This window comes from Phocoena sinus, chromosome 11, assembly GCF_008692025.1.
Source record: "Phocoena sinus isolate mPhoSin1 chromosome 11, mPhoSin1.pri, whole genome shotgun sequence".
Classification (NCBI taxonomy): Eukaryota; Metazoa; Chordata; class Mammalia; order Artiodactyla; family Phocoenidae; genus Phocoena; species Phocoena sinus.
Genome location: NC_045773.1, coordinates 1,638,005 through 1,662,312, shown reverse-complemented (window position 1 = coordinate 1,662,312; position 24,308 = coordinate 1,638,005). Strand labels below are relative to the sequence as shown.

Below are 24,308 nucleotides of genomic sequence, written 5' to 3'. Positions count from 1 at the left end.
GGGGCTTCCCTGGTGGCACAGTGGTTAAGAATCCGCCTGCCAATGCAGGGGACACGGGTTCGAGCCCTGGTCTGGGAAGATCCCTGCATGCCGCAAAGCAACTAAGCCCGTACGCCAGAACTACAGAGCCTGCGCTCTAGAGCCCGTGAGCCACAACTACTGAGCCTGCATGCCACAACTACTGAAGCCCGCGTGCCTACAGCCCATGCTCAGCAACAAAAGAAGCCACCGCAATGAGAAGCCCGCGCACCACAACAAACAGTAGCCCCCGCTCGCCGCAACTAGAGAAAGCCCGCGTGCAGCAACGAAGACCCAACGCAGCCAAAAATAAATAAAATCAATTTATCGAAAAAAACAAAAAAACCCACGTTGGTCTGTAGTTTATTTTCACTTGTGATGTCTTTGGTTTTGAAATCAGGGTAATGATGGCCTCGTGGAATGAGTTCCTTCCTCCTCTTTTTTTTTTTTTTTTTTTTGCGGTACGCAGGTCTCTCACTGTTGTGGCCTCTCCCGTTGCGGAGCACAGGCTCCGGACGCGCAGGCTCAGCGGCCATGGCTCACGGGCCCAGCCGCTCCGCGGCATGTGGGATCTTCCCGGACCGGGGCACGAACCCGTGTCCCCAGCATCGTTAGACGGATTCTCAACCACTGCGCCACCAGGGAAGCCCCCTCCTCTATTTTTGAGAAGAGCCTGTGCTTCCAGAGTGGGAGGCGTTGAAGAAGCAGACACGGAGAAGCTGGGGATCATAGCGGGACCCTGGCCAGCTCTGCAGGCCTCCCAGCGCACATGACTCAGTTCTGCAGTTTTCAGGTGTAGTTGCTGCCTTCAGATTCCAGCTTCTGGGAGAGCGAGTAGTCTGGCCTAGATTGGGTCTCGTTCCCCCAAACGGAACTAATGCAAGTTCCTCAAAAGGATTGTGGAGTTCTGTGGCCCAGACTGCTCACCGTCTACAAGACATCTTCCCTCTCATTCTTCCACAACAAAAGTATGTTCTCTGTTAAAAGGATGTCTTACTGCCTCTCTTTCGGATGGGTATGCAACTTAAAGCTCAATAAATGTTTCTTGAGGGAGTGAAAGGATGAATTAATAAAGAGAATGAAAATGGCTTCATGTTTAACGGAGAATTTGGGGGCAGTACTTTCTAAGCTAAAAAGTAACATACCGTTCACTCATCATCAGCACTTCTTGTGGACAGACGCAGTCTGTGCTCCTCCTTTGTCTTTGCCAGTGTTACCTCTGTGGGAGAGCGGTGGGGAGACCAGGGCGCCTTCCAGGGACCTGAGACCGGCCAGTGCACGCAAGCAGGCGCCCGGCGGGCCGCCCGTTGCCATGGAGACGGGGTCCTCGCCCCTGGGCGTCGCCATCTTGGGGCGCCAGCGGGCCCAATGGGCGGCTGCGCCGTGGCGGACACGGGGTACGCGCGCGGATGGGCCACCCGCGGCCCAGCTCAGTCACGGCCATGGAGGCGCCCGCAGCTCGTCTGTTGCCGCTGCTGCTGCTGATCTGGGCCTGGGCCCCGGCGCCGGGCCGCGCCTCCGCGGAGGCGCCGCCGCTGACCAACGAGGACGTGAAGCGCACTGTGGACCTGAGCAGCCACTTGGCCAAGGTGACGGCCGAGGTGGTCCTGGCGCACGCGGGCGGTAGCTCCTCGTCCCGCGTCGCCTCCTTCCTACTGGCTCTGGAGCCCGAGCTGGAGGCCCGGCTGGCGTACCTCGGCGTGCAGGTGAGCTGGGCCCGGGGACACGGGCCGGCCGGGAGGACTGGCGCCCGTCCCCGCCCCGGACACGTCAGCCCCGGCCGGCGGCGCAGGCGGCTGGGCCCGTGGCCTGCGGGGGCGCCGCGCAGTGGTGCGGCCGGAGCGCGGATTCGCCAGGGAGCTGGGCTCCGTCCAGTGCGATCGCAAATGGAGCAGCTCCCCTGCTTCCAAGTTTGGAATCGTTTGAAACCGCTGTTAATATAACGCACTTCTTACGGTTGCGAACGGCGGCTTCAAAAGATTTCCTTTTCCTTAAAGTTAGTTTAAAAACTCGTGCAAGTAATACAGTAAAGAAAGGGAAAGTCCAGTTCTCTCCCTCCCCCCGACCGGTTCTCATTCTTACAGTAACGCAGTAAATGCCTCCCAACTTTGCTTCTGTTCTTCCATGCATTTCAGTGGTCATTTTTATGCCTCTCAAGGAAGCAGTGTTGGCTTTGGGAATAGAGGGAATATACGTATACAGAGGTTTGCCTTCTATTACTGTTTTCCTTAAACAGCATCCATTAAGTGATTACCCAGTTATTGGTTTGGAGAATAGTCATTCCAGTGTCGTATTTCTTCTTAGCATACCTGACTGCTGAATTTGGAGCTATAAAGTTACCTTTATGGAGATCATGCTTCCGAAATGACTCCTGTTCCCTTATCATGCTTTGTCCATGATGAAACACGCAGTTTTGCTTAAAGGTTTGTGGAAGGATGGATTAAAACTTCATTTGAATGTTCTGAATGTTAAATCCCATTCTTTTATGAAAGCAAGTTATCATTTAGTGAGGTTGCCACAGTATAACAAGACGACAGCAGAAGCTATCTGGCCATCATGCCGGAGAGCACTTAACTGGTGTCTTAACTGAAAACTTACTTTGTGTCGGGTATCGTGGTAGGTATTTTAAGTACATTCTCATTTAACTCTCATAAGAGCCCTTCGAGGTGTATTGTTACTGCTGGTGAGGACTGCAGTCTGGGAGGTTAAGTTGTTTAACCTACATGATGTCTTAGAATAAAGAGTCAGGTTAGTTTCTTTCACCTTTGTGTGTTCTTCACTGTACGACATTGCCTCTTGTGGCCTAGATGGTGTGAGGTAGGGTTCTGTTGGGGTGTAAAACCTGTGGTCCCATCACCAGGTTTATTCAGAACCATTTTTTGATTTGTAGTCCAAGAGCGAGATGAGTCAAACGGGTGTATGTGCTCCCTTGTACCCCTATCCCAATGGGAAACGTAACTGGATGATAAACTTAACCAAGAGATGTGTATTTTCCATCTCTTTGGTGAGGTTGCTGGAAATTGTTTCAGTGAATTATCTTCCACACTACATGTAGAAGTTTAGGAACTGGTAGAGGAGGCCGTGATGATGGTTCCTTGTCTTTTTACTACCAAAGACTTATCTTACTATTTTTGCTTTCATTTTGATCCTATATTTGAAATATTTTGTTTCTCTAACCTTTTATTAGATTACACATTGAATCTAGTAAATATTTAGAAGTGATAATAAATATTTCTTAAGACAAATCAACATATAACTGAACAATGAGAGTTCCTGATAAGCACAGGTATACTAGAATGTTCCCACTGTGATAGGATTCTAGTAAAAGTAATGAAATTTGTTGTTTTTATTAGGCTGTACACCTTTGTTGAAGATGATTGTATGATAACTTTTAGGCTTTTTGAAATATGACAAATAGCTTTCTCATTATAGCTTTGTATACCCGATTGGGAATCACTGGTCCAGTCTTAAAAGGTGGTCTTAAATTTTTTTTCTTTTGGTGGAGGTTGGGTTGGCAAAGAGATCAGTGCTGTGTGTGTAAGTTTTTCCCTTGGAATCTGTTCCACAGTCTCATTCAAGATGCCTACTCTTTCTCAGAAAGACCCTGCAGCCTGCCGGAGTTGGCATCCTTTTCCTGGTTGCACAGCTGGTTGCAATGAAGGATAAGAATAAAAGAGTGTGCCACACAGTAACCATTGCTTTTGCCACTGTTAACTTCTTTTGCGCAACTAAAATCAGTTTTGGTTATGCGTGAGACTTTTCTTCTACAACAATAAATAGGGACTTCCCTGGTAGTGCAGTGGTTAAGAATCCACCTGCCAGTGCAGGGGACACGGGTTCAAGCCCTGGTCCAGGAATATCCCACATGTTGCGGAGCAACTAAGCTCGTGTGCCACAACTACTGAGCCTACGCTCTACAGCCCTTGAGCCACAACTACTGAGCCCATGCGCCGCAACTACTGAAGCCCGCACTGCACACTCCAGGGCCTGCGTGCCGCAGCAAGAGAAGCCACTGCAATGAGAAGCCCGCGCACCGCAACGAAGAGTAGCCCCTGCTCGCCACAACTAGAGAAAGCCCTTGCGCAGCAACGAAGAGCCAACGCAGCCAAAATAAAAAATGAAAAAATAAAAGTAATAAACAATACTGGGACTTTTTCTATGCATAGGCATATTGGAATGTAAATGAAGAAGAAAACGTCCAGAAAGAAACCTTTCTGGCCTTTCTGTTTGGAAGTGTAAACTGTATTTGGAAGCGTAATTTTAATTTGTATGTGTGTATTTGATCATTCAGGAAAATATTATGATTTTCTAGAGCATATCATACAGTTTATTCAGTGCAAAAGTAGGTCTTTTGACAGTGTTCTTGTATTTCACTTGAAAAATTGTTACTGAAACCAGCAAAGTTCTGGTGGTTTGAATGTTTTAATGTGGACTTCTGCGGCAGTTAGTTAATTGTTGACTCAAAATTTAGAGACTAAAAAGAATAACTTCCTTTGTCCTTTTACAGGTGAAGGGAGAGGATGAGGAAGAGAACAATCTGGAAGTACGAGAAACCAAAATTAAGGGTAAAAGGTAAGGTAACGGTCAGCGTATCTGTGTCTGTCTTGCCTTGTCTGGTTGTAGGTTATCACATCAGGGCTGGAATCATAACTAGGAGAGTCGCTTAGAATGGGCCCAGCGTGTTAGAGGCTGTCTCAGTTAGTAGAGTGTGTGGTAGCAGGCGACAGGCTCCCTGCATTCTGGACCCGTTTATGATGTCTTTTCTGACTCCTGGTGCTGAAACTGGACTCCCCTGAGAGTGGCAGTGTGTTTCACAACAGGAAAGTAGTTACTTCCATGCCAGATCAGGTCTCTAATCTATGGGGGTAGGGATCCCCAGCCAATAGATGGGAAACTGGTGGGTGGGACCTGCGGGCTGTTTGCCTCAGCAGACACCCTCCCATCACTGCTTGGCTACCGTCCTGTTTCCAAGGGGTAGACAGCCTCACCACACCTCCTCGCCAGCCTTCACGGCGCTGAAAGTGATGCCTTTTATTTTATTTTATTATTTTTTAAAATTTTTGGCTGCGTTGGGTCTTTGTTACTGCGTGGGCTTTCTCTAGTGGCAGTAAGCGGGGGCTGCTCTTCGTTGTGGTGCGCGGGCTTCTCATTGCGGTGGCTTCCCTTGTTGCGGAGCACAGGCTCTAGGGTGTGCGGGCTTCAGTAGTTGTGGCATGCGGGCTCTAGAGCGCAGGCTCGGTAGTTGTGGCGCACGGGCTTAGTTACTCCGCGGCATGTGAGATCTTCCCGGACCAGGGCTCGAACCCGTGTCTCTTGTGTTGGCAGGCAGATTCTTAACCACTGTGCCACCAGGGAAGCCCAGAAGTGATGCTTTTTCACGGGAGGTAGACTGAGCTCTTTGAACATGAAGCCTGGGTTTGAACTTGCCTTCTTCTCTGCTCTAACCTCAGTACCTAGCAGGGGGCCTGGCACTTGTTATTTATTTTAAAACACTTTACTAAGGATAGTTTTCAAACACACGTTAAAAAGCAGGAAGGGACTTCCCTGGTGGCGCAGCGGTTAAGAATCCGCCTGCCAATGCAGGGGACACCAGGGTTCAAGCCCTGGTCCGGGAAGATACCACATGCTGTGGAGCAACTAAGCCTGTGCGCCACAACTACTGAGCCCGCAAGCCACAACTACTGAGCCCGTGCACCACAACTACTGAAGCCCGCGCGCCTAGAGCCCGTGCTCCGCAACAAGAGAAGCCACTGCAATGAGAAGCCTGCACACCGCAACGAAGAGTAGCCCCTGCTCACTGCAACTAGAGAAAGCCCGCATGCAGCAACAAAGACCCAACCCAGCCAAACATAAAGTAAATAAATAAATGCCAAATAAATAAATTTTAAAAGAGGCTTAAATTAATAGGTTGAAGGTATCTCTTAGAAGTAACTGCTTTTATCTTGGTACAAAATTTTGCTGTGATTTTAAGCTGCTGTACTCTTTTCAGCTTCTTGGTCTCTCTTAATTGTTTCTCCTCATCCTTGCTCCAGCGGGAGATTCTTCACCGTCAAGCTCCCAGTCGCTCTTGATCCCGGGGCCAAGGTTTCAGTCATTGTGGAAGCCGTTTATACCCATGTGCTTCAGCCATATCCAACCCAGATCACCCAGTCGGAGAAACAGTTTGTGGTGTTTGAAGGGAACCATTATTTCTACTCTCCCTACCCGACCAAGACACAAACCATGCGTGTGAAACTCGCCTCCCGAAACGTGGAGAGCTACACCAAGTTGGGGAACCCCACGCGCTCCGAGGACCTCCTGGATTACGGACCTTTCCGCGATGTCCCTGCCTATAGTCAGGTGGGCCCTTGTGGAGTCCAGGCCACCCCTGTCCGCTGCAGAGCATATCTCCTACGGGGGTGACTATGCGTTGAGGGACTTGGGTGGGAATCCAAAGCACCATGTCAGATCATCCCCAGAGTTTTAACCTGCCGAGAAGTGGCTCCATGGGGCTCACTGTCCTCATTCTGGGAGTTCAGATAGAGGCTGGGGCTTGAGGAGGGCTTTCTAAAGGAGGTGGGAGTTGGGGGAGCAGGAAACCAGGCATTCTGGGCAGAGGCGATGGGGGGACAAAGGCACGGGGATGGGAAAACCTGAGCTGTGCTGGCCCTGGTGGCTGGGGTTAGCTGCTGGTGGTGTTGCTGAGCCTAGGGCGTGAGCCTTAAAGGCAGAGGGAGTGATGAAGGCGTAAAAAAGATGTTGTTCTTATGGCACGTTTCAAACACACAGAAGTATAGAGTATCGTAAACGGACAGCCATCTCAGTCACTGAGATTCAGTGGTTGTCAGGCTATTGCTACAATGCTTCAGCCATCCTTTCTCTATCTTTTCTTTGCTCTGTACTTTCAGGGTAGAGTTTTTGAAGTACAAGTTTTCAAATCAAAGCATATAAACATTTAAAAATCTCTTGCTGTACTGCCAAATGCTTTTTCAGAAAATTTAGCCAATTTATTATGGCACCAGCACTATGGAACCGCCAGTTTCCCCATAGCCGTGCCGGTATTGGCATTAAATGCTGTTAACTACAATTATAATAAAATAACAAAACAAAATAACCTTATCTTGTCTACTTCTTGGACTTTTGGGAAAGAAGGGTGTTTTTCTGGTTCTTTTGGCCTTTAACTTTTTCTGTTTCTTCCATTTTTAAGGAGATTAAATTGACATACAGCCCTGAGTAAGTTCAAGGTGTACAGCGTCGTGATTTGACTTATATCACGAAGTGATGATTGCAGGAGCTAGCACGTGTGCATCATCTCATACAGATACAAAACTAAAGAAACAGACACTGTTCAGACCTCGGCTCCAGTTTCGGTGCTTCGTATATAAATGATAGGGAACGAGGGGCCATGAAATTAACATTGAAAAAAGTTAAGGAAACAGAAAAAAAATTTTCCCTGTGATAAGAACTCTTAGGATTTACTCTCTTAGCTTTCATACGGAATGTACAGCAGTGCTAATTATATTCATCACGTTGTACGTCACATCCCTAGTACTTACTTATGTTATAGCTGGAAGTTTGGACCTTTTGACCACCTTCCTCCAATTCTCTCTCCGTCCCGCCTCTGCCTCTGGGGGCCACAAATCTGATCTCTTTCTCTATGAGTTTGTTTGTTTGGTTTTTGGTTTTCGAAGTGTAATTGACCTACAACACTATGTTAGTTCCTGTTATACAATATATTGATTCAGTCTTTCTGTACATTTCAAAACGATCGCCACCATAAGTGCAGTTAGGATATGTCACCATACAAAGATATTATGTAGTTATTGACTTCCCCACACTGTACATTTCATACTTGTCTCATTTATTTTGCAACTGGAAGGTTGTACCTCTTAATGCGCCTCACCTATTTCTCTCCCTCCCTGACCCCCCTCTCCCCTCTGGCAACCACCTGTTTGTTCTCTATATCTATAACTCTGTTTCTATTTTGTTCATTTGTTTTCTAGATTCCACATATAAGTGAAATCATACAGTATTTGTCTTTTTCTGATTTATTTCATTTAGCATAGTGCCCTCTAGATCCATCCATGTTGTCACAAATGGCAAGATTCCATTCTTTTTTATGCCTGAGTAGTGTTCCACTGTGTGTGTGTGTGTATCTCACATCTTCTTTACCCATTCATCTATTGATGGGCACTTAGGTTGCTTCTGTATCTTGGCTGTTGTAAATGATGCTGCTATGAACTTTGAGGTGCATATAACTTTTCTAATGAGTGTTTTTCATTTTGTTTGGATAAATACCCAGGAGTAGAATTGCTGGGTCATATGGTGGTTGTATTTTTAATTTTTTAAGGAATATCCGTACTGTTTTCTGTTGTGGCTGCCCCGGTTTACATTCCCAGCACTAGTGCACGAGGTTTCCTTTTTCTCTACATCCTCACTAACGCTTGTTATTTATTATCTTTTGATAATAGCCACTCTGACATATGTGAAGGGATAGCACCTCATCGTGGTTTTGATCTGCATTTGCCTGCCTGATGATGTGTGATGTTGAGCATCTTCTCATTTGCCTGTTGGCTGGCTGAATATCTTCCTTGGAAAAATGTCTCTTCAGATCCTCTGCCCATTTGTAAATTGGGTCCTTTGTTTTTTGATGTCAGGTTGTAGGAGTTCTTTGTACAGTTTGGATGTTAATCCCCTATTGGCTGTATCATTTGCAAACATCTTCTTCCATTCAGTAGGCAACCTTTTCGTTTTGTTGGTAGTTTCCTTAGCTGTACAAAAGCTTTTTAATTTGATGTTTTTCTGGTCTTTTTGTAATTTTACTTTTAAAAAATTTTGTTATTCAGTTTATTTAAATTAAAAAGAAACAAAACAGTTCACCCATTTCTCCCACCCATGCCTCTGGCAACCACCATTCTGTATCTGTGACCAGAAAGATTTCTTAATACTAACTGCCGGGCCTCTGGGTGTTTTATTTGTAAAATTGGGGATAAGTAGTAATTACTTCGTTGTGATGTTCTGAGGATTAAATGAAATTATGTGCTTATTCAGAGCTCATAAAGAGTGCCTGATACATACATACATGTCAACTCCATAAATGTTATCTTAAAAAGTCTCTTCTGTGAACTTTTCTAGATGAATTTTCTTCAGGTTAGAACAATCCAGTAATGCTACGTGTCTCCCTCAGTTATGAGTTATTTGTTAGCTCACTGGTGAGAGGTTATGTCTTCTCTATTAGATCTTATATGTATTTCCTGGTTACAGTTTTTCTTTATTTACAGCTTAAGATTTTATTTTATTTTAAAACTGTAAAAACTGCTTTAAAAAATCAATTTAAAAAGCTCATTTGCAGAAATTTGGAAAATAAAAACTACAAGGAGAAAGTAGAAATAATCTGTAATTCTGTTTCCTATCTGTGTTGAGATTCTCATGTATCTCAGTTCAGGTTCTGTTTTCTTTTTCTCACATAGTCGCTATAAAATAACGAGTATAGACAATTTTGTTTGTAAAACAAATGATGTTTATGTTGGAACCTAAAACAGCTTTGTGTATTCTATCTTTCCAATTAATAATATATCGTGAATATTTCCATGTCATTACGTTAGAGACAGCACAATTTAACCATTCTGTTGCATACATTAGATGTGTCACAGTTTATCCGTCCTGGTACTGATGTATAGGTTGTTTCCAACCAATTTGCTTTAAGCTAGTGTTGATCCCTCTGTCGCCAAACTTTGAGCTGCTTGTTTCCTTCCTCTCCAGGACACTTTTAAAGTACATTCTGAGAACAACAGCCCTTTCCTGACCATCACCAGCATGACCCGAGTCATCGAGGTCTCCCACTGGGGTAACATTGCTGTGGAGGAAAACGTGGACCTGAAGCACACAGGCGCTGTGCTGAAGGGGCCTTTTTCGCGCTATGATTACCAGAGACAGCCAGATAGTGGAGTCTCCTCCATCCGTTCTTTTAAGGTATGGACTGTTGGACTTGGACATTGGGGAAAGTATGACTATCACATCTGTCCTTTCCTTTGCTTTTTGAAAGTAGCTAATTATGGACAGTCGTTGGGATTGACTGGTGTTCAGGTAGTTGAGTGACGGTGTTAGAACCAACAGAATGTTAAAAAAAAAAATGGCCTCCAGGAATTCCCTGTCGGTCCAGTGGTTAGGACTTGGCATGTTCACTGCTGTGGCCCAGGTTCAATCCCTGGTGGGGGAACTAGCATCAAGGCCAAAAAAAAAAAAAGCCCCCATTTATATAAGTAAGTCATGTTTTTTAAAGAAAATTTGAATAATGGAAAAAGGAAAAACAAACCCAGGCACTAGTTTTGCTGACACTCTTTAATATATTTCCTTTTTCTTTTATAATACTGTTTTTAAAAAACATTTGATCGTATTGCATATACGGTTTTGTATCTTTTTATGTCTTATAAATGAAATCCTAGAAGCATTTTCACGTACTTAAGTATTACAGAAGCGCTCACTGTGCGAACAGAGGCATTACATTTTCCTCTCAATTATCAAAATTTGCTTACAGATTTGGAAATAAATAATTAAAAATAAGTAAAGATTTAAAAAAATTAGTTAAAAATATTAGGTGAAGAAACCCCTTTCATAAGTAAACCATAAACCACCTAGCGATTTCATGTGATTTCCTCCATCTTTAGTTTGCTCGCCTGCAAAATAACTTACAGATTATTTTTACCTTTGTATTAAGTCTTTAGCATTTGCAAAGGTATTTATGAGTCTGTTATTTACTGTTTAGAAGAATTTGGCTATTTACCGACGTTGACTGAGAAGCAGATGAGGTATCTAGATATTCTGGAGCCTTTGGGGGGAAGTTAGACTTTGCTCGGGCTGTTCACAGTTTGGAGACCATGAAGTAGTGATGTGATGGAGAGCCTGGTGCAGGAAGTCTCTTCTGGACTTAGGATCGCTTCCTCCGCGTCAGTGTCTGGGGCCTTCAGAAGGTGTGCTCGCTCTCTTGCAGACCATCCTCCCTGCTGCTGCACAGGACGTTTATTACCGGGATGAGATCGGCAACGTTTCCACCAGCCACCTTCTTATTTTGGATGACTCCGTAGAGATGGAAATCCGGCCTCGCTTTCCTCTTTTCGGCGGGTGGAAGACCCATTACATCGTCGGCTACAACCTCCCAAGCTATGAGTACCTCTATAATTTGGGTCAGTTTTCAATTGTTAGGAAGTTGAAAAGGGAAAGACTGTCTTTTTCTTTAATTTTCTGTGGGTTTGTTTTGTGTTGTGTCGTGTGTGTGTGTGTGTGTGTGTCTGTGTGTGTGTGATAATTGCCAGTCCTTTTAGATGGGGAGAGGGTATTCTCTTGTCATTCTTAGGAAGGCTGGGATATCAGCAACAACTTTTCATGGGTGGGTAAAAATTACTGTTGTAAAAGTGATACCTGCGTATGGTAATCAATTCACATAGGACAGTAAAAAGCTTCTTCTTACCCCCAGTTCTAGCATAAGAAGGAACTGCTTAAATTCTTTAAATTTGAAATATTTAAAAAATAAAAAATCCAGAGAATGATAAACACTTTTACACAAGCACCCAGAACTATTGATTATAAACATTTTGTCATATTTCCAAGTCTTTCTTTTTAAAACCTTTTTAATGCAAAATAAAATCTAGTAAATCACACAAATGTAAAGTTCAGTAAATTATAAGAGGAGCACCTTACAACCATCACTCAGGTCAAGAAAGTGAAATTGGCCAGCCACTCAGAAGGCCCTCATGTACCTCCTCTTTTCCCCACAACAGCGATCACCGTCCTGGCTTTTGGGAGACACTCTCTTGAATTTCTTCATCGTTCTATCACCCATTTGTATGTCTCTAGATACTCTAGTTCTGCGTTTTTCAAAAAAGTTGATTTGTCTTGTCAGCCTCTAGTAATCAACAGTTTCCTCCTCCATCTGTTTTCCTCGTGGTTTAGCTGTTGAAGAAGTTGACCTTATTTGTAGTGTAGCCCATGGTCTGGATTTTGCTGATTGTGGGTCAGAGTGCAGGGCAGCACGTCCCTCTGTCTTCCGTATTTCTAGCCCATTGACAGCTGTCTCTGGAGCCTGATCAGACTCAGCTGATGCGTTCTTTCATTGAAGGCACACAGTCGGTGGTGGCTGGTGTCTCCTTTTGTGACGTTCAGGGCCGAGATTCTAGTACTTTACTTAGGAGAAAGACACGCACGAAACCAGTCACAGCTATGTCTGCTTGACCCTCCAGGAGACCAGTATGCATTGAAGATGAGGCTTGTAGACCACGTGTTTGATGAACAAGTGATAGACTCTCTGACTGTGAAAATCATCCTGCCAGAAGGGGCCAAGTGAGTTTGACCTCCCTTCCTGTCTCCCTTCCTGGTGGTGCCCTCTTGGCACCTCAGTGGGACGTTGGGTTCTAGGGCGCAGAGGAGGGGCTTCCGGTGGAGCTTAAACTGAGACATTTGACTCAGTGAGGGCACAAGATGCACTTATGAGCTATCCCAACACAGCCCTTTCTGTGACAGGGGCAGGATTCATAGCAGGCCAGAGTGATGGCCTGAGTCCGATGAGGTTACTGGCAAAAGGAAAGAACCACAAAGTTGAGGCAGCTGGGTGGCCTTGGGCTGTGCTCCTAGGAAGGGGAGGGATAGTGGAGAGGGCTTTGTCTTGTCCTGGGTGTGTCACACCAGGTTCAGAAGGGGTGGGGGGAGGGTGGTCTCAGATGATATATCAGGTTCCATGGTTATAAACAGAGGGAGCTGTCTTTGGCCAGTTTAAGCAGAAAGGAAGGAATCTGGAAGGGTAAGGGATCTCATCAAATGTTGGCCTAAGTTGAAGAACCAGGCTTGGGAAAGGACAGGGCCACAGCGTCTCTAGGAGTCCACTTGGCAGAAACCAGTTGACACTCACAGGGCCCCCTGCCCTTGGCATAGGCAACAAAACATTCCCATACCCAGGGCTTTCTGACAGTGGGTCCGCGGCCTCAGGGGGTGGGGTGTTCCCTGTGATGGGAGGGGAGCAGAGCGGAGTAGAACTCGTGACCCTGGAAGACCCCTTGGGCCTTGGATCCTCACTGTGAACCCAGTTGGTCAGTGCCGTTTGTCTGAGGCTCAGTTTCCTCCCATTGGCATCTAGAAACATCCAAGTGGACAGTCCCTATGAGATCAGCCGAGCCCCTGATGAGCTGCACTACACCTACCTGGACACGTTTGGCCGCCCCGTGATCGTGGCCCACAAGAAAAACCTGGTGGAACAGCACATTCAGGACATGGTGGTATGCGCTCCACAGCCCTGCCTCCCAGGCCTCCTCCCTGGACAGTGGCTGCAGGCTCAGGGACTTGCCATCCTCTCCTCCTTGCCTGGAGTGGTTTGGGCACAGCCGCCTGTGGGGGCGGGGCTGGGGCAGATGGCGGGGGCAGCCCGGACAGTTGTAGGCCTGGCGAGGCCCCTTCGCCCCCAGGTCTCCGAGTCCGGGTGGACCCGTGTGTCAGCGTGTGTTCCTGGCTCCCCCAGGTGCACTACACCTTCAACAAGGTGCTCATGCTGCAGGAGCCCCTGCTGGTGGTGGCTGCCTTCTACGTCCTGTTCTTCACCGTCATCGTCTACGTCAGGCTGGACTTCTCCATCACAAAGGTACCCGACTCGGCCGTCTGCAGTGCGTGCTTGACTCGCTTTCCTAGCGCCCGGCCGCGTGACATATGCCTCTGCCCTGCCTGTGGCCTCAGCTGACCGTTACCCTAGAGACCCCTCCTTTTGTTGCTATGGTCACGGACATGTGCTGTTGAAGGAGACAGGTTGCTGCAGGCGGCCAGTTCCGTGGGGAGAGGCGGTGGGCAGAGCGTGTGCCCAGAAAGGCTCACGGGGAAGTGACTGGCAGAAGAGGTGGGGCGGGGCCTTTGGCTGGAGGGAGCAGCTTGTGGCACAGCATGGCAGGCTTTCGCTGGGGCCTGTGGGTGGCAGTTGGTACGAATGAGCAAGGACGTTGGTCTGGCTGGTTCCGTAGACCAGCGAGGCTGCCCCGGGGTAGGGGTGCCACCGGGGCAGCTGCTCACCTTGTCACGCAGAAGGGCTGAGTCTAGGTTTTACTGTGACATATCCCCATTTCCTAAGCTATAAAAATTGCTTTTTTATCAATTTAAAAAATCCCGAGTTTTAAAATAATTCTGCATTTAGACATTTTACAAGAATAGTAAAACGAACTCTGCACTCTTCACCTGGACGGAGTGGTTAACATTCGGCCTCTCTGTTGTGCGTACTCTTCTGAGCCCTTTAAGTTGCCCGCCTCCCTTGAATACTTAGGTGTGCGCACAGCCTGACCCCAAGGGCCCCATTTCAGCCAGGGCACGATGATCGAGGTCCGGAACGTGACGGTGCTCTAATAACAACCAGCACCCAGTCCAGGCTCAAATTTTGCTGATCGCCCCAAGGGTAACTTCTATAGCCATTATTTTTCATACTTGGGAATTCAGTTGAGGATGACGCGTTGCATTTAGTTGTCGTATTTCCTTAGTCTGCTTTAATCTGGGACATTCCTCAGCCTCGTGTGTACGTTAGGTTTCTTGTGTTTCTCCTTGAAATTCAGATTATGCATTTTTGGCAAGAACATTACGAAGTGGTGCTGTGTCTGCAGTGCATCACGTCGGGAGGTACCTGATGTCATTTGGTCCGGGGTCGGTGATACTGACTCTCCTTGGTTGAGTTGGTGCCTTTTTTGGTTTATTCACTGTAACGTTACTATTTTTCTTTGCAACTAATACATAATCTGTTTGAGGCTATATAAATATCATATATATTCACCCACTAGTTACAGTATTTATTACTAATTCTTACCTGAATCTGATAGTTGTGGTGGCTGAAAAACTATGGTGCCTTTTACCTTACTAGGTGGTTTTCTAGTATAAGGAAAAGCTTTTCTCGTTGGTTGGTTGGTTCATTATTCGGTTGGATTCATGTGTTATTTTATTGGATCACTGTCCACTGTGCCATTCCTTTCGATGCTCAAGTGTCCCAGGTTTGACTGTCTTTCCGTCTACGTCGTATTTTTGTGCACTTCCTGATTGTAGCGTGCAGCAGTACGTTTCCGGCGTATCCTGTACTTTCTCCGAGCAGCTCCGGCTCCTTTCAGTGCAGAATGGTACCTGGAGACCATGATCTGGGAGCTGGTTGTGATCACTGCTCTTGGAGCATCTCTGCTCCTCAGCCCTTTCAGCAGATCAGAGCCGGGAGATAAATACATGTGGTATTTGAAATATGAGTTATTCCAGTCTAACACCCCAGGGTTCTTTGCCTGGATCCCAACATCAGTGTGTTTGTTTATTTGCTGAAGTCTATAAACAAAACAAAACAGTTCCACAGTTGCTGCACTCATACCACTACAAACACCAAACCTACCAGTAGAGCGCCAGGTTTCTTGGCAGTTCTTTTTGTCTTTATTTTTTTAAATAAATTTATTTATTTTATTTATTTATTTTTGGCTGCACTGGGTCTTCATTGCTGCGTCCGGGCTTTCTCTAGTTGCGGCGAGCAGGGGCTACTCTTCGTTGCAGTGCGTGGGCTTCTCGTTGCGGTGGTTTCTCTTGTTGTGGAGCACGGGCTCGAGGCTCCTGGGCTTCAGTAGTTGTGGCACACGGGATCAGTAGTTGTGGCTCGCAGGCTCTAGAGTGTGGGCTCAGTAGTTGTGGTGCACGGGCTTAGTTGCTCCGTGGCATGCGGGATCTTCCGGTATCGGGGATCGAACCCATGTCCCTTGCATTGGCAGGCAGATTCTCAACCACTGTGCCACTAGGGAAGCCCTCTTTTTGTCTTTAGATTGAGACCATAGTGTCAGAGTACTGTGATCCCAAGGTAGTTGCTCTGTTCTTCTTTCCCTGGTTACTCATTTGAAAGGTATTAGGTTCATTGATGCTTGAATTTTATTCTGGTTTCTTCCTCCATCATTGGTAATATTTAATGTTGGTTGTGATACCGTAAAACACTAACAAAGTTCTAAATTGAGAACTTGAAAATGGTGTGGTTTCCTCCACCCTGTCCCACCCTGCCTTGTAGGGAACCATTTCATCAGTCCCCTAGGTAGCCTTTCTGATTTGTTTATTTTGCAAAAACAGGCAGATATTTCATTCTTATTTTCTTCTTCTGTACACAAAAGGTAGCAACAGCATATCTGTTTTTCACTGCTTTTTTCACTTAACTAACGTATCCTGAAAATCACTCGTATCAGTTCATAGAGAGCTTTCTTCCTTGTTATTTTTTTATAGCTGCAGAGGACTCTCTTGTATGGATAAGTCATAGTTTATTCAACTGATTTCCTGTGTACACATCTCTATTTTAAAGCTTTGATAATTTACTGAGGAAAAAAAAACTAAAAAAAACTAATTGTGGGCCAAATCGACCTTCTGCAGGCCAGAGTCAGCCTTTGAGCATGCCCGGTTAGGGCTTCTGCAGTAGCCCACTGGTTAGGGATTCTGGGGAGTACATGGGGCTGCGTCTGAAGGGCCTTGGCTGGCTAAGGAGCTTGGGCTTCATCCTTTAGGCCCTGGAAACACGTCCGGGAAGTCTTCCCCGGCCTGAGATGGAATTTCTTCTCTCTCAGCACCTCATACCCCTCTCACAGTGCACCCTGGCATTAGTATCCCTTTTATACCAGTGTGTCTGTCCTGCTGGACTTGGATGTGAACGTCTGCTTCATCTTCCTGTCCCCTGTCCTGCCCATTGCTGAACCGTTCCAGGGTCAGTGTCGGCAAGAGTGTGATTCTCTTGACTTTCCAAGATGGTGGCTTTCTCGTTTGTGTGCTAGTGGTGGGTGCTCCTTGGGAGGAGAAGGTCGCAGTGGGCTCAGGGCTGGATGTCATCACACACGGTGTCTCTTCCCCAGGATCCGGCTGCAGAAGCCAGGATGAAGGTGGCCTGCATCACAGAGCAGGTCTTGACCCTGGTCAACAAGAGACTAGGTCTCTACCGTCACTTTGATGAGACAGTCAATAGGTACAAACAGTCCCGGGACGTGTCCACCCTCAACAGTGGCAAGAAGAGCCTGGAAACGGAGCACAAGGCCTTGGCCTCCGAGGTGGCGCTGCTGCAGTCCAGGCTGAAGACGGAGGGCTCCGACCTGTGCGACAGAGTAAGTGCCTGCCGTCACCGTGTCACCCGGCTCCTTCCTGCCTTGCCCAGCGTGGCCTTGCTCGCCGCTGGCCTGTGGGGTGGGCGCGCCCAGTTATGGCCGCGTCGTGTGGTGCCGACCCTCGGGGTGGAACGAGGTTTGGGCTCTTGGTTGTGAGCTGGATTTGGAGGAAGTGCTGCTGGCCTCCACAGCACTGGTGTTGAGAGCAGCTGCTTCCTCTCCTGGAGGGAAGACTGGACGAGGCTCCAGATTGCTCGGGCTGCAGGGAGAAGCACCCAGACTTAGAATTGTGGGTTTGAATCCAGGCTCTGATTCAGACTTTCTGAACCTGAGCAGGTTGCCTAACTTGTGTGCCTCAGTTTCCTCATCTCTAAAATGGGGGAGCTGTTAATCCTTACTGAGCTCACAGCGGTCATGTGACATGAGTTAGTGCATGTGAAGTGCTGGGAACCCTGCCTAGGACGTGCTGCGTGAGTGCTTGGTGCCTGTAAGTGAGGCTGAAAGCCCCCGGGGTGCCCCTCTCCACGCGCCCCCACCCCTCCTGCTCCGTCTCCGCACCCCTCTGTGAAACCGCGTATCCGTGTGCCTGAGTATTTATTGTGCGTCAGCTCCCGAGGGGGTGGTGCCTCATCTGTCGTCACTGCTGTTTTCCAGTGTAGCGTCGTGCCTGGCTTCATGGCTCACAAGTATCTGTTGAGTGTTGAATCAATGTGGTTATAAAAGGCCTCAGCCTGACACCCAGTTGGTGATGACAGGAGTCGCCCGCCCGCGGCCGTTGGCCCTCTGCCCGACCAAATCCCTGGCCAAGTTTGGCCGTGGGAGGGAAGAGAACAGACGTTCACTGAGTGCCTGCATGTGTCCGGCACTGTGCCGGGGGGGTGTCGGTGTTTCCACACTTGGTCCTTACAGTCTCTCCGCATCTGGGGCCGGGGGTGGTGAAGGGCCTGGCTCACAGGGGCCAGAGCTTGCGGGAACAGGCCTTACACGGGGTGAAGCTGGCCTCTCCCTCCACAGCAGCCCTTCTGCCCTGGGCGGCGGCGGGGGTGGGGGTGGGGGTCCGTGGGGCGGGTCCGCGGAGGACACTCGAGCCCGGCCCTGCTCTTGCCTCGGCCAGGTGAGCGAAATGCAGAAACTGGACGCGCAGGTCAAGGAGCTGGTACTGAAGTCAGCGGTGGAGGCCGAGCGGCTGGTGGCTGGCAAGCTCAAGAAAGACACGTACATCGAGAATGAGAAGCTCATCTCGGGAAAGCGACAGGAGCTGGTCACCAAGATCGACCACATCCTGGATGCCCTGTAGCCCTGCACTTCCAGAGGGCAGGGTGGGAGTGGTGAACATCAAGGCCAGCAAATGCTGGCTTCTGTATTTTGCAAAAGGCCTTCAAGGAAGAAAGAAGCCAGGCTCTGCCTCAGGCAATACAAGAAGCTTAGTTTTTGTCCCTAAAATGTTCCTTTAAAAAAAAACAAAAAACAAAAACAAAACTTAAATGTTATTAAAAACAAAATAGTTTTGTGTTTTGAACAAAGAAATTTTTGAGTTGGTTTTGTTTGTTCTGAAGCCTAGGATATTCTTTCCACCTGTAAGCCCCTTGTTTTATGCCCTTCTAATTCCTGATGTTTGGGTATTTTACAGGCGTGTGTGTATGTTTTTTAAAGCATGTGTGACCAAATGAAAATAAAGCTGGAACGGTGAACATCTGTTCTGTTCTGTTGAACGCCTCTCATAACTTATTTCTTAACTTTGGGGATAGTACTTTTATCAAGTGCTTTTTATCCATTAAATAATGGGTTCGCTCCTGAGAGCAAGTCTGCATGGCAAGTACTGGTTACATTTTACATGTTAGAACACTGACGCCACAAAGATAAAGTGGCCTAGGTAAGGTCCCGGGACAGAGTGGTGGGGTGTCACAGTGCTTGTGTCATGGGCTCTTCTGGGCACTAAGGAAACAATCAGCAGGGCAGTCACAAACTGATAGAACCCTGTAAGGAAGAGGGACAGGGTCCTCTGATGCTAAATACAGGAGAGCACTGGATGGGGATGGGAGTTGGGGAAAGTTTCCCTGAGAAAGTGGCATAGCATGTGCCAAGGCCCTGGGGCTTGAGGACCTGAAGGGAATCCAGAGAGTGGGGTACAAAGTGTATGACACAGGGCTGCAGAGCTGGAAGAGCCCAGACAAGACAGGGCTTTACAGGTCGGCCCGGGCTTTTGGCTTGACCCTAAAGTCAAGGGAAGACCGACCCACGTATGAGAGACATGCTTAGCTTTGATTTTGGCTGAGAACGAACTGAAGGCTGTAAGTAGATGTGGGAGAAGGCCTGCCAGCCTGTTGTAATCCAGGCAGGAGATGAAGGCGTGGGCCAGGGTGGTGATATAGGGACACGGATGGACTGGAGAGGCTTATGTGGGGGAATCGGCTGCTGAGTGATGAACTCCCTCCACTCCACTCTCCTCTCCGCCTAAGGTGGACGCCTTAGCCTCACCTAGCGAAGTCCTGCTCGTTCTTCAGGAAACAGCTTAGGTGCTGCCCCCGGGAAGCGTTCCACGACCTCGGGATCCATCCTGTTGTACCCTCTTGTGGTACCCTGTACCCGTCGTCCACATCTTCCAGCGCTGTCGGAACGCGTGTGATCACTGGGCCAGCCCTGATGAGGCAGAGGTCTCGCCTGATACGCTCACCCTTGTGTTATCAGCTAGATGTTCAAATCGGCGTGGGATACCCAGTTGGTGCCTTCCGTCTTGGTGGGGAGGGTGGCAGGATGGCTGTGCCATTCACCTAATGTGGGGAAGTCTGCACGGGGCCAGTTTTGAGGAAGACGATGATGAATTCTGTTTCAGACCTGGTGAGATGGGGGTGTGTGCCTGAGCCGCCCGGTGGGACCGTCCGTGGGAGCTGGATATTCGGCGTGGCGACGGCTGCGGAAACGGCGAGCTGGAGGCTGCGGGTCCACTGCCAGGGAAGGGTGTGAGGTGGTGGAGACCCAGGACTGAGTATTAGGGCCCCAGGGTGCCGCGGCCGCCTGGAGCACGACGCTGCGCGGGTGCGGCAAGGGAGCGCAGGACCGCGTGGACTCGGGCAGTGTGTGTCTCGGGTCTACCAAGAGGAGGCTGTGGGGTTTCGGAGCGGGTCGTTGAGGTGGTGACTGCAGAACTGCGTGGCTGGGCGGTGGGGACGGGCGCGGGACCGCGGGGAGGCTTCCCGGTGCAACTGACAGGCTGAGGATGGACGGGTTCAGGTGTGTTAACTGCCGTCGCGGAGTGTCCGGTGGGAGTGGGAGGCTGAAGAGGAAATGATGGAGGACAGTGTGAGGGCTTGAGGCGGGGGGCGGGGAGGGTACGGAAGACGTTCGCTCCAGAGCGGGGCTGCACGACTCCCGGTCCCACCGGCACTGTGGTCTCGGGGAGCCTGGGAGACCGACGGGCGGTGTTCAGTTAGCCCTCGGGAGGGAACAGGTGACGGTACCTCGCGGCCGCTCCCTCGGCCTTAATGCTGGCCCCTCCGAAGAGCTTCTGGCCGCGCCGGGTTCTCGGGTTCCGCTCTCGAGGCCGCAGGCGGGGCTGCGCTCGGCCGCGGCCCCGGGCTGCAGGGCGGGCTCCCATGGGGCGGGGGCCGCCTCGGCCGGCTGTTAGGCAGCTTCTCCTCCAGCCTCCCCGCCCGCCTAGTTCGGGTAAATCCCTCACTTCGGAGCAGGGAAGGGAAGAACCGCGGTTAGAAACCGAGGGTCGTGCCGGCGGGCGCCCTCTGCTGGGCCGGCGGGCCGCGCGCAGGCCGGGGAGCAAGCTGCGTGGCGCCCTCGGGACTCCCGGAAACCCGCCGACACTACACGGGCTGCGCCGGGTGCGCAGGCGCGGAGGGCCCGCCGGGAAGACGCGGCTAGGGGAGCCGCGCATGCGCAAGGCCGCACCCCTGGTGAAGCCGAGGGCTCTAGCGGTGGTGCCACCTAGGGGCGGGGGCCGGGAGTCGCCGCCCGGCCTGGACCAGACTTGCGCTGGGCCGGTAGGAGCCCGGGCCTCGTCCATCACCCCAGCGGGACCCGGGCTAGGCCTGCGCGCCCGCTGCCCCAGCTCCGCGCATCCCCAGCTCTGGGGCGCGGGCCCCCCTGTTCCTACCTGGTCCTGGATTCCCCAGTGGCCAGCGGGACCTGGTTCCCCCTCCTGAGCCCGGGGCGAGGGTGGACTGGCCCGGCCCGTGGTGCACGGCGAGGTGCCCCAGACACAGACACGTTCACTGGTCGAGGACCAGCCTCCTCCCTGGGCCCACAGTGGGGAGTGGGCGCACCTGGGCCACGTGCGGTCTAGGCACCCAGGCCAGCCTGCTATCCAGCCCATCACCCGACCCCACCGTTCAGCCCATCACCCGACCCCACCGTCCAGCCCATCATCCGACCCCGCCGTCCACCCCGTTTTCCAGCCCAGCTGTCCAGCCCCATCGTCCAGCCTGCCTCCTCCACGGACGGGCCTCGAGCTGCCCACGGCCGCGGGGGGGTCAGAAGGAGGAAAAGGTGGCTGAAGAAGAGGGCCGGGTGTCAGTCTCCCCCTCCATTTGTCTTGGAGGCTGACATGGAGAAACCCCAGAGGGCCAAGTGCGCCCTCACAGTTTCACCACAAGTATCCTGGCCGGGCGTCTGGCGCCGAGCTGATACTGCAGCCCGGCCAAAGCCCCGCCGGAAGCGCTGCCAGCAGTTGGGGCCGCGGCCCAGACAGGAAAGGCCCCCGCGCCCGGCCCGCGGCCTCACTATGCCGGCTGCTTCCCCGACGGTGGGGCCAGACCGGAGCCCAGTGGCCAGGGACCGGGACCCGGACCTGGGGACCCACCTGTCACCTGCCTGTAGGTGACACAGAGGGAAGATGGAGCCTGCGGCCTGGGCCTGACCTGAGCCAGTGGAAGGGCGTCCCCTCCCTCCCATGGCCGATCCCTCGTGGTGCCCCTCACCCAGCTGTTTACATTCCCAGCGTCCCTGCCGTCGCTGGTTCCATGGTCACTGTGACAGGCCCAGAACCAACTGCAGGGAAACAGAAGTGAACAGAAGGCCACGGTATTGGCCGTGGGGAAGAGCAGGCCGAATGGGACACAGTTAAGAGGAGTGGTCAGAGGGCCTGGAGGAGTTGCAGGTGGGGATGGTGGGGAGGGAGGAGCCCAGACTCCAGCCCCCTTTTTGCCTTTCCTTCAGGAGGTGAAATCCAGAAAGGTATGTTTTAAGATGAGAAAGACAGGAGCCCCTTCCAATGCTGGAGGGAAGGAAGGAGGTCATGGGGAGGGAAAGGTCGCAGATCCAGGAGAGAAGGCGCTGGTCAAGAGAAGGAGTCCCGGACAGCAGGACTGGACGGGATTGAGGGCTGAACGGGGATTTCAAGGGAGATCTCTGAGCAGTTGGCCGTGCCTCCCCCCAGCTCCGTGGAGGAAAGCGGCGGAGACCCCGTCCAGCTTTGCCTCCCAGGTGACCTTCCTGATTCCCCAGGTGGCTGGGAGACCCCTACCTTACACCAATCGGCACTGCTCTCTGAGGTACAGTGACTGCTTGCTGCCCTAGCCCAGGAGCTCTCTCTCTGCGGGGCCGAAGACGCAGCATGTCGAGGCCGCAAATGATGCATTTCACAAATATCTTTACTCTGTCTCAGGCACAGTTCTAGACACTGGGGATACAGCATGGAGGCAAAGTGCTGTGTGACTCTCAGGAGGACAAGAAACTAGAAAATAAATCACCGCGGGCAGTGCTACTGAGGAAATAAAATAGGGTGATGTGATCAGTGGGGTTAGCCTGCAGGCTTGGGGAGGCTCGCTGGGAGAAGGAAGCAGGCACGGAGAAGGCGGCGGCAGGGTTGACGCTAGGGCTCAGCGAGCTCCCCGAGTCCTGCTGCGTTCTGCAGTCGTCTGCTGTGCTCCACCCAGCCAGGCCCTGGTGGCGGCAGAACCTCCTGCCTCCAGATCTTCTCTCGGGGTGCCCCCCACTGCCTCTCCTTGGGCAAGTGCCTTCCCCTCCCCGGCCCGAAGTCTTCCCGCACGAGCCCCTGTCTGAGGGTCCTTCTGCCCTGACTCCGGGATGGATGCTGGCCCAGCCTCTGTTGAGGAGGGAGGAGACGTGGGGCTTTGTTTGTTTTGCCAAATTGTGGGCAGCAGCTGGGCCGGTTGGAAGGGGGAGCCTCAGACCTGCCTGGGCTTGAGTCTTGGTTCTGCAAGTCACCTGGGTCCTTTGCACACACTTCCTGACTCAGGCTACAGACCACACGATACCTGTGTTACGGGGGTGAAAAGTGTGCAAGCAGGCGTCTTGACGGGGCAGTTGTGACTTATTTGTGTGTGTGTGTCGGGGGAGGGTGTCAGGGCCCTTTCCAGGCTTGTGAATTGCAGGTCCTGGCAGAGCTGGTCTCGAAGGCCCGTCCCAGGGTGGCCGTCGTTTGGTTCTAGGTGCGCAGCCCACCTGTTACTCAGGTCCCAGAGCCACCGCCTGTGGACCTGGCACAGACAGCAGCCCTGCCGCAGGGCTCTGATCTGACAGACGTGGACACAGGTACCAGGAGACATGGCCTTACCCAGGGCCCACGGTGCAGGCGCGCGTGCACCCTGGCGAAGTATGCGGCATGTCTCTGCGCGCGTGTGTCCACTTGGCTCTAGAGCTCACTGTGTTTCTTGCTGGTCTCATTTGTGTCAGGTTTTTGGGTCGATTCACGTTGCCGTGTGTACATCTGGGATGTCCTGTCCTGGAGTATCTTGCTGTGTGTCCTCTGCCTCTTGACCACCCAGCCTGCAGTGATGTGCCGCCGCTCTGCAGGCTGGGTCCATCTTCCGTCTGCCCACAGGAGGCTGCAGGGGGACGGGGAGCTCACAGGCTCTGCCGGCACGGCCACGGTGTGCCCCCTCCTCAGCCGTGTCCCCTCCTCAGCCGTGTCCCCCCTGCTTTGTGCAGTTTGTATCTGCTGAGTCCCTGCAACAGACCTGGCGGGGGGCGGGGTGTAACTCATTTCCATTTCCGGTGAGAACAGGACCCCAGGGAGGAGAGGTGGCTCTTCTGGGGCCACACGACCATCAGGCAGGTCGGGCGCCAGGCTGGCAGCAGGGACTTGCAAAATGACCGGTACGTGCTGCCGCCTGCCCCGCGCTGGGAGCTACACCTTGCCTGACCCAAGACAGGGGCGCCGCTGCAAAGTTCCCGGCTGCTCTGAAGTATCGGGGTCCCCAGAGAGCAGCCATGCCTGCTGTTGGGAAAGAG

General features: G+C 50.9%; 2 protein-coding genes across 6 annotated transcripts; one reads left to right on the top strand and one right to left on the bottom strand.

Annotated features, from left to right (window-relative positions):
• Positions 1–1,365: 1,365 nt before the first annotated feature.
• RPN1 (ribophorin I) lies at positions 1,366–18,800 on the top strand. Of its 5 annotated transcripts, XR_004352180.1 has the most exons (11): positions 1,384–1,724; positions 4,526–4,590; positions 6,051–6,357; positions 9,760–9,969; positions 10,988–11,180; positions 12,234–12,333; positions 13,124–13,262; positions 13,502–13,621; positions 14,571–14,634; positions 16,860–17,105; positions 18,220–18,800. XR_004352180.1 is itself a non-coding variant. In XM_032648510.1 (10 exons), exons 1-10 carry the CDS (start codon positions 1,428–1,430, stop codon positions 18,400–18,402), a joined length of 1,860 nt encoding a protein of 619 aa, XP_032504401.1. In that variant the 5' UTR covers positions 1,366–1,427; the 3' UTR covers positions 18,403–18,800. The 5 variants fall into 5 exon arrangements, 4 of the variants coding, with proteins under 4 accessions (XP_032504401.1, XP_032504402.1, XP_032504403.1 ...); XM_032648510.1 differs by lacking the exon at positions 14,571–14,634 and having other exon boundaries at positions 1,366–1,724; XM_032648511.1 differs by lacking the exon at positions 14,571–14,634 and having other exon boundaries at positions 1,374–1,724; positions 17,760–18,800.
• Positions 17,238–20,795, bottom strand: LOC116761969 (lysine-rich arabinogalactan protein 19-like). The gene is made up of 3 exons (XM_032648514.1): positions 20,564–20,795; positions 19,584–20,379; positions 17,238–17,364 (listed from the first exon to the last, which is right to left on the bottom strand). Exons 1-2 carry the CDS (start codon positions 20,698–20,700, stop codon positions 19,935–19,937), a joined length of 582 nt encoding a protein of 193 aa, XP_032504405.1. The 5' UTR covers positions 20,701–20,795; the 3' UTR covers positions 17,238–17,364; positions 19,584–19,934.
• Positions 20,796–24,308: the final 3,513 nt, after the last annotated feature.